The following is a 14618-nucleotide window of genomic DNA, read 5'->3' as shown; positions in this document are numbered from 1 at the left end:
GACGGCTCATAATAATGGCTGGAATGGAGTGAATCAAATCAAATAGTTATTTGTCACAGAGACTTGGTATGGTGTGTCTCTAGTCACAGAGACTTGGTATGGTGTGTCTCTAGTCACAGAGACTTGGTATGGTGTGTCTCTAGTCATAGAGACTTGGTATGGTGTGTCTCTAGTCACAGAGACTTGGTATGGTGTGTCTCTAGTCACAGAGACGTGGTATGACGTGTGACTTGGTAAGTCATAGAGACTTGGTATGATGTGTCTCTAGTCACAGAGACTTGGTATGGTGTGTCTCTAGTCACAGAGACTTGGTATGGTGTGTCTCTAGTCACAGAGACTTGGTATGGTGTGTCTCTAGTCACAGAGACTTGGTATGACGTGTCTCTAGTCACAGAGACTTGGTATGGTGTGTCTCTAGTCACAGAGACTTGGTATGGTGTGTCTCTAGTCACAGAGACTTGGTATGGTGTGTCTCTAGTCACAGAGACTTGGTATGGTGTGTCTCTAGTCACAGAGACTTGGTATGGTGTGTCTCTAGTCACAGAGACTTGGTATGGTGTGTCTCTAGTCACAGAGACTTGGTATGGTGTGTCTCTAGTCACAAAGACTTGGTATGGTGTGTCTCTAGTCACAAAGACTTGGTATGGTGTGTCTCTAGTCACAGAGACTTGGTATGACGTGTCTCTAGTCACAGAGACTTGGTATGACGTGTCTCTAGTCACAGAGACTTGGTATTGGCGTGTCTCTAGTCACAGAGACTTGGTATGACGTGTCTCTAGTCACAGAGACTTGGTATGGCGTGTCTCTAGTCACAGAGACTTGGTATGACGTGTCTCTAGTCACAGAGACTTGGTATGACGTGTCTCTAGTCACAGAGACTTGGTATTGGCGTGTCTCTAGTCACAGAGACTTGGTATGACGTGTCTCTAGTCACAGAGACTTGGTATTGGCGTGTCTCTAGTCACAGAGACTTGGTATGACGTGTCTCTAGTCACAGAGACTTGGTATGACGTGTCTCTAGTCACAGAGACTTGGTATGACGTGTCTCTAGTCACAGAGACTTGGTATGACGTGTCTCTACATTTACATTTAAGTCATTTAGCAGACGCTCTTATCCAGAGCGACTTACAAATTGGTGCATTCACCTTATGACGTCCAGTGGAACTGCCACTTTACAATAGTGCATCTAAATCTTTTAAGGGGGGGGGGGGTGAGAAGGATTACTTTATCCTATCATAGGTATTCCTTAAAGAGGTGGGGTTTCAGGTGTCTCCGGAAGGTGGTGATTGACTCCGCTGTCCTGGCGTCGTGAGGGAGTTTGTTCCACCATTGGGGGGCCAGAGCAGCGAACAGTTTTGACTGGGCTGAGCGGGAACTGTACTTCCTCAGTGGTAGGGAGGCGGGCAGGCCAGAGGTGGATGAACACAGTGCCCTTGTTTGGGTGTAGGGCCTGATCAGAGCCTGGAGGTACTGAGGTGCCGTTCCCCTCACAGCTCCGTAGGCAAGCACCATGGTCTTGTAGCGGATGCGAGCTTCAACTGGAAGCCAGTGGAGAGAGCGGAAGAGCGGGGTGACGTGAGAGAACTTGGGAAGGTTGAACACCAGACGGGCTGCGGCGTTCTGGATGAGTTGTAGGGGTTTAATGGCACAGGCAGGGAGCCCAGCCAACAGCAAGTTGCAGTAATCCAGACGGGAGATGACAAGTGCCTGGATTAGGACCTGCGCCGCTTCCTGTGTGAGGCAGGGTCGTACTCTGCGGATGTTGTAGAGCATGAACCTACAGGAACGGGCCACCGCCTTGATGTTAGTTGAGAACGACAGGGTGTTGTCCAGGATCACGCCACGGTTCTTAGCGCTCTGGGAGGAGGACACAATGGAGTTGTCAACCGTGATGGCGAGATCATGGAACGGGCAGTCCTTCCCCGGGAGGAAGAGCAGCTCCGTCTTGCCGAGGTTCAGCTTGAGGTGGTGATCCGTCATCCACACTGATATGTCTGCCAGACATGCAGAGATGCGATTCGCCGCCTGGTCATCAGAAGGGGGAAAGGAGAAGATTAATTGTGTGTCGTCTGCATAGCAATAATAGGAGAGACCATGTGAGGTTATGACAGAGCCAAGTGACTTGGTGTATAGAGAGAATAGGAGAGGGCCTAGAACAGAGCCCTGGGGGACACCAGTGGTGAGAGCGCGTGGTGAGGAGACAGATTCTCGCCACACCACCTGGTAGGAGCGACCTGTCAGGTAGGACGCAATCCAAGCGTGGGCCGCGCCGGAGATGCCCAACTCGGAGAGGGTGGAGAGGAGGATCTGATGGTTCACAGTATCGAAGGCAGCCGATAGGTCTAGAAGGATGAAAGCAGAGGAGAGAGAGTTAGCTTTAGCAGTGCGGAGCGCCTCCGTGATACAGAGAAGAGCAGTCTCAGTTGAATGACTAGTCTTGAAACCTGACTGATTTGGATCAAGAAGGTCATTCTGAGAGAGATAGCGGGAGAGCTGGCCAAGGACGGCACGTTCAAGAGTTTTGGAGAGAAAAGAAAGAAGGGATACTGCTCTGTAGTTGTTGACATCGGAGGAATCGAGTGTAGGTTTTTTCAGAAGGGGTGCAACTCTCGCTCTCTTGAAGACGGAAGGGCGTAGCCAGCGGTCAGGGATGAGTTGATGAGCGAGGTGAGGTAAGGGAGAAGGTCTCCGGAAATGGTCTGGAGAAGAGAGGAGGGGATAGGGTCAAGCGGGCAGGTTGTTGGGCGGCCGGCCGTCACAAGACGCGAGATTTCATCTGGAGAGAGAGGGAGAAAGAGGTCAGAGCATAGGGTAGGGCAGTGTGAGCAGAACCAGCGGTGTCGTTTGACTTAGCAAACGAGGATCGGATGTCGTCGACCTTCTTTTCAAAATGGTTGACGAAGTCATCTGCAGAGAGGGAGGATGGGGGGAGGGGGAGGAGGATTCAGGAGGGAGGAGAAGGTGGCAAAGAGCTTCCTAGGGTTAGAGGCAGATGCTTGGAATTTAGAGTGGTAGAAAGTGGCTTTAGCAGCAGAGACAGAGGAGGAAAATGTAGAGAGGAGGGAGTGAAAGGATGCCAGGTCCGCAGGGAGGCGAGTTTTCCTCCATTTCCGCTCGGCTGCCCGGAGCCCTGTTCTGTGAGCTCGCAATGAGTCGTCGAGCCACGGAGCGGGAGGGGAGGACCGAGCCGGCCTGGAGGATAGGGGACATAGAGAGTCAAAGGATGCAGAAAGGGAGGAGAGGAGGGTTGAGGAGGCAGAATCAGGAGATAGGTTTGAGAAGGTTTGAGCAGAGGGAAGAGATGATAGGATGGAAGAGGAGAGAGTAGCGGGGGAGAGAGAGCGAAGGTTGGGACGGCGCGATACCATCCGAGTAGGGGCAGTGTGGGAAGTGTTGGATGAGAGCGAGAGGGAAAAGGATACAAGGTAGTGGTCGGAGACTTGGAGGGGAGTTGCAATGAGGTTAGTGGAAGAACAGCATCTAGTAAAGATGAGGTCGAGCGTATTACCTGCCTTGTGAGTAGGGGGGGAAGGTGAGAGGGTGAGGTCAAAAGAGGAGAGGAGTGAAAAGGAGGAGGCAGAGAGGAATGAGTCAAAGGTAGACGTGGGGAGGTTAAAGTCGCCCAGAACTGTGAGAGGTGAGCCGTCCTCAGGAAAGGAGCTTATCAAGGCATCAAGCTCATTGATGAACTCTCCGAGGGAACCTGGAGGGCGATAAATGATAAGGATGTTAAGCTTGAAAGGGCTGGTAACTGTGACAGCATGGAATTCAAAGGAGGCGATAGACAGATGGGTAAGGGGAGACAGAGAGAATGACCACTTGGGAGAGATGAGGATCCCGGTGCCACCACCCCGCTGACCAGAAGCTCTCGGGGTGTGCGAGAACACGTGGGCGGACGAAGAGAGAGCAGTAGGAGTAGCAGTGTTATCTGTGGTGATCCATGTTTCCGTCAGTGCCAGAAGTCGAGGGACTGGAGGGGAGGCATAGGCTGAGATGAACTCTGCCTTGTTGGCCGCAGATCGGCAGTTCCAGAGGCTACCGGAGACCTGGAACTCCACGTGGGTCGTGCGCGCTGGGACCACCAGATTAGGGTGGCCGCGGCCACGCGGTGTGGGAGCGTTTGTATGGTCTGTGCAGAGAGGAGAGAACAGGGATAGACAGACACATAGTTGACAGGCTACAGAAGAGGCTACGCTAATGCAAGGAGATTGGAATGACAAGTGGACTACACGTCTCGAATGTTCAGAAAGTTAAGCTTACGTAGCAAGAATCTTATTGACTAAAATGATTAAAATGATACAGCACTGCTGAAGTAGGCTAGCTGGCAGTGGCTGCGTTGTTGACTTTGTAGGCTAGTCACAGAGACTTGGTATGATGTGTCTCTAGTCACAGAGACTTGGTATGACGTGTCTCTAGTCACAGAGACTTGGTATGGTGTGTCTCTAGTCACAGAGACTTGGTATGACGTGTGACTTGGTAAGTCACAGAGACTTGGTTGAGTGTTAGTTGTGCCTTGTTTAAAGGTCTGCATGACCTGACCTGTCAACGGCCTTCTATGGTTTCATTGTTCTAATCCAGGGGGACTAACTCATTCCATGGAGGGCTTAGTGTCTGCTGGTTGTTTCCTTTCAATAAAGCAATAGACAACCATGTGAGGGTAGTTACTATTCAGTGACCTTTATTCATCAATCAAGTACAAGAGAGGAGCCAAAACACTCGGCCCTCTGTGGAATGAGTGACACATTGTAATCTATTCCCTTTGACAGACCTCTGAATTCTCCTCCCCGTGATCTCTGAACTGGAGGCATGAATTTAAAACACATTGTAATCTATTCCCTTTGACAGACCTCTGAATTCTCCTCTCTGTGATCTCTGAACTGGAGGCATGAATTTAAAACACATTGTAATCTATTCCCTTTGACAGACCTCTGAATTCTCCTCCCCGTGATCTCTGAACTGGAGGCATGAATTTAAAACACATTGTAATCTATTCCCTTTGACAGACCTCTGACTTCTCCTCCCCGTGATCTCTGAACTGGAGGCATGAATTTAAAAACACATTGTAATCTATTAGTTTCTCTATTCAAAATGCTCATCCTGTCTTCTGGAAAAGGCTAATCTTGTCCACAGGCACAGGTCTTTTCAGTAGTAATGAAGGCATGCTTCTTAAAGAGTCAAAGGTCATAAGTCAGCTGTAGCACAGTCATAGGAGGTCATAGGTCATGCTCAGAGTTGTGCGTCTGATATCATGCAATGGTTCATGTAGGTTTGATCTGAGTGTGCATTCCAAATGGCTCCCTATTCCCTATGGGCCCTGGTCAAAAGAAGTGCACCGCGTAGGGAATAGGGAGCTGTTTGGGACAGACTTGTTCTTCAGTTGGTACAGCATTAACGTTATAACTAGGGAGATACAAGCGTTCTTTAACCACAGAACCTGGATATCTAATGGAAATACATCGTAGGTGCTAACCATGTGTAACGGCGTTTTGCTTGCCAAATGGCACCCTATTCCCTACATAGTGCACTACTTTTGATCAGGACCCATAAGGGTCTGGTGAAAAGTACACTATTTAGCGTCTGGTTCCATTTGTGACACCATCATGGTTTTGTGCTCTATGGAAAAAGCTGTATTATTGTTAGCACTCGTTATAGTGGGAGATGGTTACAGAGGTTTCAGACAGAACATTTATTATTGCTTAGGTCAAAGGAACATTCTAAAATATGGCCACATTGCCTGAGATATGAAATACATACATTAGTTGGAGGATTAGAGGAGGATCAGAGAGTTAGAGGGGGGTTAGAGGGTTAGAGGAGAGTTAGAGGAGGGTTAGAGGGGGGTTAGAGGAGGGTTAGAGAGTTAGAGGGGGGTTAGGAGGGTTAGAGGAGGGTTAGAGGAGGTTTAGAGAGTTAGAGAGTTAGAGGGGGGTTAGAGAGTTAGAGGGGGGTGAGGGTTAGAGGAGGGTTAGAGGAGGGTTAGAGGGGGGTTAGAGAGTTAGGAGGGTTAGAGAGTTAGAGGGGGTTAGAGGGGGGTTAGGGATAGAGGGTTAGGAGGGTTAGGAGGGTTAGAGGAGAGTTAGGAGGTTTAGAGGAGGGTTAGAGGGTTAGAGTTAGAGAGTTAGAGGGGGGTTAGGGTTAGAGGAGGTTTAGAGGAGAGTTAGGAGGGTTAGAGAGTTAGGAGGGTTAGAGAGTTAGGAGGGTTAGAGAGTTAGGAGGGTTAGAGAGTTAGGAGGGTTAGAGAGTTAGGAGGGTTAGGAGGGTTAGAGAGTTAGGAGGGTTAGAGAGTTAGGAGGGTTAGAGAGTTAGGAGGGTTAGAGAGTTAGAGGGTTAGAGGGTTAGGGAGTTAGAGGGTTAGAGAGTTAGAAGGGGGTTAGGGATAGAGGTTTAGAGAGTTAGAGGGGGGTTAGGGTTAGAGGAGGTTTAGAGGAGAGTTAGGAGGGTTACAGAGTTAGGAGGGTTACAGAGTTAGGAGAGTTGGAGGGTTAGAGAGTTGGAGGGTTAGAGAGTTGGAGGGTTAGAGAGTTGGAGGGTTAGAGAGTTGGAGGGTTAGAGAGTTGGAGGGTTAGAGAGTTGGAGGGTTAGAGAGTTGGAGGGTTAGAGAGTTGGAGGGTTAGAGAGTTGGAGGGTTAGAGAGTTGGAGGGTTAGAGAGTTAGAGGGTTAGAGGGGGGTTAGGGATAGAGGGTTAGGAGGGTTAGGGATAGAGGTTTAGAGAGTTAGAGGAGGGTTAGGTCTGGAGGGTTAGGGATAGAGGGTTAGAAGGTTAGGGTTAGGGATAGAGGGTTAGAAGGTTAGGGATAGAGGGTTAGAAGGTTAGAGGAGGGTTAGGGATAGAGGGTTAGAAGGTGGGTTAGGGCTAGAGGGTTAGAAGGTTAGAGGGCTAGTAAACAAGATAACAAAAGTCCAAAGTAAACAGATAAATAAATCAGTGCAGATCAGGGGGAAAAGAGAGCAGGTCAACACAGGAAGAGAGGAGCTCAACAGGCAAACATTTCACTGTCGGCAATGTAATTGTGCAAATATATCCTATCACAATGTATTGTTCAAGTTTTGTTTTTTTCATGCAAAGTTCTATTACATCATGCTGCAGTCCCATCCTCTTCTACAACATAGTTAAAACATGACATCATGCTGCAGTCCCATCCTCTTCTACAACATAGTTAAAACATGACATCATGCTGCAGTCCCATCCTCTTCTACAGCATAGTTAAAACATGGTATTCTGTGCAATAAGATGTGTCATATAATGCATCCCAAATGGCACCCTATTCCCTACACACACACGACTTTGACCAGAGGCCTATGGGCTACAGAGGTAAATATGGTGTCATTTGGGACACCGCAGATGGGTCAGTTTCCTCTGCTGACATCACAAGGACCAGTGCAGTGGACTAAAAGTTGATTCAGTGCGATGACGGTGGGTACGAAGTGGCTCTCTGAGACAAAGTCCCCAGCTATGATGTTGAGGGAGCGGGAGTCGGAGCCGGGGCTCTGACCCCTGACCCAGGAGAGCAGGGCAGGGTAGGTAGACATCACCAGGTCCTTCAGAGACTCAGTGGGGTGAGAACAGATGTACTTCAGATCCTCTGTCAGGTTGATGCCCGTCACAAAGAACCCTCCTGACAACAAACACCAAATCAATGTCCTGTTTGATTCTGTTACAAACACACTCATTACAACACATCCCACACACGTATGTTATTCATGGAAAACATTGGGTGAAAACAATATATCGTAGACAGTGTTAGATACCCCTTTACTCTGCGCAACACTACAGATACATTCTAATCACCTCATAAGAGCGTTTAACTGTTTAACTGTTCAGTACGGGGGAAATCCCATAAGAGCGTTTAACTGTTTTACTGTTCAGTATGGGGGAAATCCCATAAGAGCGTTTAACTGTTTTACTGTTCAGTACGGGGGAAATCCCATAAGAGTGTTTAACTGTTTAACTGTTCAGTACGGGGGAAATCCCATAAGAGCGTTTAACTGTTTTACTGTTCAGTACGGGGGAAATCCCATAAGAGCGTTTAACTGTTCAGTACGGGGGAAATCCCATAAGAGCGTTTAACTGTTCAGTACGGGGAAATCCCATAAGAGCGTTTAACTGTTTAACTGTTCAGTACGGGGAAATCCCATAAGAGTGTTTAACTGTTTAACTGTTCAGTACGGGGGAAATCCCATAAGAGCGTTTAACTGTTCAGTACGGGGAAATCCCATCAGAGTGTTTAACTGTTTAACTGTTCAGTACGGGGAAATCCCATAAGAGTGTTTAACTGTTTAACTGTTCAGTATGGGGGAAATCCCATCAGAGTGTTTAACTGTTTTACTGTTCAGTACGGGGAAATCCCATAAGAGCGTTTAACTGTTTAACTGTTCAGTACGGGGAAATCCCATCAGAGCGTTTAACTGTTTAACTGTTCAGTACGGGGGAAATCCCATCAGAGCGTTTAACTGTTTAACTGTTCAGTACGGGGAAATCCCATCAGAGCGTTTAACTGTTTAACTGTTCAGTACGGGGGAAATCCCATAAGAGCGTTTAACTGTTTAACTGTTCAGTACGGGGAAATCCCATCAGAGCGTTTAACTGTTTTACTGTTCAGTACGGGGAAATCCCATAAGAGTGTAACTGTTTAACTGTTCAGTACGGGAAATCCCATAAGAGCGTTTAACTGTTTAACTGTTCAGTACGGGGAAATCCCATCAGAGCGTTTAACTGTTTTACTGTTCAGTACGGGGGAAATCCCATAAGAGTGTTTAACTGTTCAGTACGGGGAAATCCCATAAGAGTGTTTAACTGTTTAACTGTTCAGTACGGGGAAATCCCATAAGAGTGTTTAACTGTTTAACTGTTCAGTACGGGGAAATCCCATCAGAGTGTTTAACTGTTCAGTACGGGGAAATCCCATCAGAGTGTTTAACTGTTCAGTACGGGGAAATCCCATAAGAGTGTTTAACTGTTTAACTGTTCAGTACGGGGAAATCCCATAAGAGCGTTTAACTGTTCAGTACGGGGAAATCCCATCAGAGTGTTTAACTGTTTAACTGTTCAGTACGGGGAAATCCCATAAGAGTGTTTAACTGTTTAACTGTTCAGTACGGGGAAATCCCATCAGAGTGTTTAACTGTTTAACTGTTCAGTACGGGGAAATCCCATAAGAGCGTTTAACTGTTTTACTGTTCAGTACGGGGAAATCACATAAGAGTGTTTAACTGTTTAACTGTTCAGTACGGGGAAATCCCATAAGAGTGTTTAACTGTTTAACTGTTCAGTACGGGGAAATCCCATAAGAGTGTTTAACTGTTTTACTGTTCAGTACGGGGAAATCCCATAAGAGCTGTTTAACTGTTCAGTACGGGGAAATCCCATAAGTTTAGCGTTTAACTGTTCAGTACGGGGAAATCCCATAAGAGTGTTTAACTGTTTAACTGTTCAGTACGGGGGAAATCCCATAAGAGTGTTTAACTGTTTAACTGTTCAGTACTGGGAAATCCCATAAGAGCGTTTAACTGTTTAACTGTTCAGTACGGGGAAATCCCATAAGAGTGTTTAACTGTTCAGTACGGGGGAAATCCCATAAGAGTGTTTAACTGTTTAACTGTTCAGTACGGGGAAATCCCATAAGAGCGTTTAACTGTTCAGTACAGGGGAAATCCCATAAGAGCGTTTAACTGTTCAGTACAGGGGAAATCCCATAAGAGTGTTTAACTGTTTCACTGTTCAGGGGGAAATCCCATAAGAGCGTTTAACTGTTCAGTACGGGGGAAATCCCATAAGAGTGTTTAACTGTTTAACTGTTCAGTACGGGGGAAATCCCATAAGAGTGTTTAACTGTTTAACTGTTCAGTACGGGGGAAATCCCATAAGAGCGTTTAACTGTTTAACTGTTCAGTACGGGGAAATCCCATAAGAGCGTTTAACTGTTTAACTGTTCAGTACGGGGGGAAATCCCATAAGAGCGTTTAACTGTTTAACTGTTCAGTACGGGGGGAAATCCCATAAGAGTGTTTAACTGTTCAGTACGGGGGAAATCCCATAAGAGCGTTTAACTGTTTAACTGTTCAGTACGGGGGAAATCCCATAAGAGTGTTTAACTGTTTAACTGTTCAGTACGGGGGAAATCCCATAAGAGTGTTTAACTGTTTAACTGTTCAGTACGGGGGAAATCCCATAAGAGCGTTTAACTGTTTAACTGTTCAGTACGGGGGAAATCCCATAAGAGTGTTTAACTGTTTAACTGTTCAGTACGGGGAAATCCCATAAGAGCGTTTAACTGTTTAACTGTTCAGTACGGGGAAATCCCATAAGAGCGTTTAACTGTTTAACTGTTCAGTACGGGGGAAATCCCATAAGAGCGTTTAACTGTTTAACTGTTCAGTACGGGGGAAATCCCATAAGAGTGTTTAACTGTTTAACTGTTCAGTACTGGGAAATCCCATAAGAGCGTTTAACTGTTTAACTGTTCAGTACGGGGAAATCCCATAAGAGTGTTTAACTGTTTAACTGTTCAGTACGGGGAAATCCCATAAGAGTGTTTAACTGTTTTACTGTTCAGTACGGGGAAATCCCATAAGAGTGTTTAACTGTTTAACTGTTCAGTACGGGGAAATCCCATAAGAGCGTTTAACTGTTTAACTGTTCAGTACGGGGAAATCCCATAAGGGGAAATCCCATAAGAGGTTTAACTGTTCAGTATGGGGAAAGCGTTTAACTGTTTAACTGTTCAGTACGGGGGAAATCCCATAAGAGCGTTTAACTGTTTAACTGTTCAGTACGGGGAAATCCCATAAGAGCGTTTAACTGTTTAACTGTTCAGGGGAAATCCCATAAGAGCGTTTAACTGTTCAGTACGGGGGAAATCCCATAAGAGCGTTTAACTGTTTAACTGTTCAGTACGGGGAAATCCCATAAGAGCGTTTAACTGTTTAACTGTTCAGTACGGGGGAAATCCCATAAGAGCGTTTAACTGTTTAACTGTTCAGTACGGGGGGAAATCCCATAAGAGCGTTTAACTGTTTAACTGTTCAGTACGGGGAAATCCCATAAGAGCGTTTAACTGTTTAACTGTTCAGTACGGGGGAAATCCCATAAGAGCGTTTAACTGTTTAACTGTTCAGTACGGGGAAATCCCATAAGAGTGTTTAACTGTTTAACTGTTCAGTACGGGGAAATCCCATAAGAGCGTTTAACTGTTTAACTGTTCAGTACGGGGGGAAATCCCATAAGAGCGTTTAACTGTTTAACTGTTCAGTACGGGGGAAATCCCATAAGAGCGTTTAACTGTTCAGTACGGGGGAAATCCCATAAGAGCGTTTAACTGTTCAGTACGGGGAAATCCCATAAGAGCGTTTAACTGTTTAACTGTTCAGTACGGGGGAAATCCCATAAGAGCGTTTAACTGTTCAGTACGGGGGAAATCCCATAAGAGCGTTTAACTGTTTAACTGTTCAGTACGGGGGAAATCCCATAAGAGTGTTTAACTGTTCAGTACGGGGGAAATCCCATAAGAGCGTTTAACTGTTTTACTGTTCAGTACGGGGGAAATCCCATAAGAGCGTTTAACTGTTTAACTGTTCAGTACGGGGGGAAATCCCATAAGAGGTTTAACTGTTTAACTGTTCAGTACGGGGAAATCCCATAAGAGCGTTTAACTGTTTAACTGTTCAGTATGGGAAATCCCATAAGAGCGTTTAACTGTTTAACTGTTCAGTACGGGGAAATCCCATAAGAGTGTTTAACTGTTTACGGGGGAAACTAAGAGCGTTTAACTGTTTTACTGTTCAGGGGAAATCCCATAAGAGCGTTTAACTGTTTAACTGTTCAGTACGGGGAAATCCCATAAGAGCGTTTAACTGTTTAACTGTTCAGTACGGGGGAAATCCCATAAGAGCGTTTAACTGTTCAGTACGGGGGAAATCCCATAAGAGCGTTTAACTGTTTAACTGTTCAGTAGGGGGGAAATCCCATAAGAGCGTTTAACTGTTTAACTGTTCAGTACGGGGGGAAATCCCATAAGAGCGTTTAACTGTTCAGTACGGGGGGAAATCCCATAAGAGCGTTTAACTGTTCAGTACGGGGGAAATCCCATAAGAGCGTTTAACTGTTTAACTGTTCAGTACGGGGGAAATCCCATAAGAGCGTTTAACTGTTTAACTGTTCAGTACGGGGGAAATCCCATAAGAGCGTTTAACTGTTTAACTGTTCAGTACGGGGGAAATCCCATAAGAGCGTTTAACTGTTCAGTACGGGGGAAATCCCATAAGAGCGTTTAACTGTTTAACTGTTCAGTACGGGGGAAATCCCATAAGAGCGTTTAACTGTTTAACTGTTCAGTACGGGGGAAATCCCATAAGAGCGTTTAACTGTTTAACTGTTCAGTACGGGGGAAATCCCATAAGAGCGTTTAACTGTTTAACTGTTCAGTACGGGGAAATCCCATAAGAGCGTTTAACTGTTTAACTGTTCAGTACGGGGGAAATCCCATAAGAGCGTTTAACTGTTTAACTGTTCAGTACGGGGGAAATCCCATAAGAGCGTTTAACTGTTTAACTGTTCAGTACGGGGAAATCCCATAAGAGCGTTTAACTGTTTAACTGTTCAGTACGGGGGAAATCCCATAAGAGCGTTTAACTGTTTAACTGTTCAGTACGGGGGAAATCCCATAAGAGCGTTTAACTGTTTAACTGTTCAGTACGGGGAAATCCCATAAGAGCGTTTAACTGTTTAACTGTTCAGTACGGGGAAATCCCATAAGAGCGTTTAACTGTTTAACTGTTCAGTACGGGGGAAATCCCATAAGAGCGTTTAACTGTTTAACTGTTCAGTACGGGGAAATCCCATAAGAGCGTTTAACTGTTTAACTGTTCAGTACGGGGAAATCCCATAAGAGCGTTTAACTGTTTAACTGTTCAGTACGGGGAAATCCCATAAGAGCGTTTAACTGTTTAACTGTTCAGTACGGGGAAATCCCATAAGAGTTTAACTGTTTAACTGTTCAGTACGGGGGAATCCCATAAGAGCGTTTAACTGTTTAACTGTTCAGTACGGGGGAAATCCCATAAGAGCGTTTAACTGTTTAACTGTTCAGTACGGGGGAAATCCCATAAGAGCGTTTAACTGTTTAACTGTTCAGTACGGGGAAATCCCATAAGAGCGTTTAACTGTTTAACTGTTCAGTAACGGGGGAAATCCCATAAGAGCGTTTAACTGTTTAACTGTTCAGTACGGGGGAAATCCCATAAGAGCTGTTTAACTGTTCAGTACGGGGGAAATCCCATAAGAGCGTTTAACTGTTTAACTGTTCAGTACGGGGGAAATCCCATAAGAGTGTTTAACTGTTTAACTGTTCAGTACGGGGGAAATCCCATAAGAGCGTTTAACTGTTCAGTACGGGGGAAATCCCATAAGAGCGTTTAACTGTTTAACTGTTCAGTACGGGGGAAATCCCATAAGAGCGTTTAACTGTTTAACTGTTCAGTACGGGGGAAATCCCATAAGAGCGTTTAACTGTTTAACTGTTCAGTACGGGGGAAATCCCATAAGAGCGTTTAACTGTTCAGTACGGGGGAAATCCCATAAGAGCGTTTAACTGTTCAGTACGGGGGAAATCCCATAAGAGCGTTTAACTGTTTAACTGTTCAGTACGGGGGAAATCCCATAAGAGCGTTTAACTGTTCAGTGAAATCCCATAAGAGCGTTTAACTGTTACTGGGGAAATCCCATAAGAGCGTTTAACTGTTTAACTGTTTACGGGGAAATCCCACTGTTTAACTGTTCAGTACGGGGAAATCCCATAAGAGCGTTTAACTGTTTAACTGTTCAGTACGGGGGGAAATCCCATAAGAGCGTTTAACTGTTCAGTACGGGGAAATCCCATAAGAGCGTTTAACTGTTTAACTGTTCAGTACGGGGAAATCCCATAAGAGCGTTTAACTGTTTAACTGTTCAGTACGGGGAAATCCCATAAGAGCGTTTAACTGTTTAACTGTTCAGTACGGGGAAATCCCATAAGAGCGTTTAACTGTTTAATCCCATGTTTAACTGTTCAGTACGGGGAAATCCCATAAGAGTGTTTAACTGTTTAACTGTTCAGTACGGGGAAATCCCATAAGAGCGTTTAACTGTTTAACTGTTCAGTACGGGGAAATCCCATAAGAGCGTTTAACTGTTTAACTGTTCAGTACGGGGAAATCCCATAAGAGCGTTTAACTGTAAGAGCGTTTAACTGTTCAGTACGGGGTAAATCCCATAAGAGTGTTTAACTGTTTAACTGTTCAGTACGGGGGAAATCCCATAAGAGCGTTTAACTGTTTAACTGTTCAGTACGGGGGAAATCCCATAAGAGCGTTTAACTGTTTAACTGTTCAGTACGGGGGAAATCCCATAAGAGAGTTTAACTGTTTAACTGTTCAGTACGGGGAAATCCCATAAGTACGGGGAATCCCATAAGCGTTTAACTGTTTAACTGTTCAGTACGGGGAAATCCCATAAGAGGGTTTAACTGTTTAACTGTTCAGTACGGGGGAAATCCCATAAGAGTGTTTAACTGTTTAACTGTTCAGTACGGGGGAAATCCCATAAGAGCGTTTAACTGTTTCAGTACGGGGGGGTTTAAAGTACGGG

At 45.6% G+C, this 14618-nt stretch overlaps 1 protein-coding gene across 3 annotated transcripts in view; it reads right to left on the bottom strand.

Annotated features, from left to right (window-relative positions):
* Positions 1-4652: 4652 nt before the first annotated feature.
* Positions 4653-14618, bottom strand: part of plcxd1 (phosphatidylinositol-specific phospholipase C, X domain containing 1) — a 74476-nt gene continuing 64510 nt past the window's right edge. For all 3 annotated transcript variants that reach the window (XM_052475758.1, XM_052475760.1, XM_052475759.1), the window contains one exon: positions 4653-7614. In XM_052475758.1, coding sequence (XP_052331718.1) covers positions 7346-7614 — 269 coding nt within the window. In that variant the 3' untranslated portion in view covers positions 4653-7345. The remainder of the gene's footprint in view (positions 7615-14618) is intronic.

The sequence above is a fragment of the Oncorhynchus keta genome, chromosome 22 (genome assembly GCF_023373465.1).
Source record: "Oncorhynchus keta strain PuntledgeMale-10-30-2019 chromosome 22, Oket_V2, whole genome shotgun sequence".
NCBI lineage: Eukaryota > Metazoa > Chordata > Actinopteri > Salmoniformes > Salmonidae > Oncorhynchus > Oncorhynchus keta.
The sequence above is the reverse complement of the archived record's forward strand: the minus strand, read 5'-3'. Positions and strand labels throughout refer to the sequence as shown.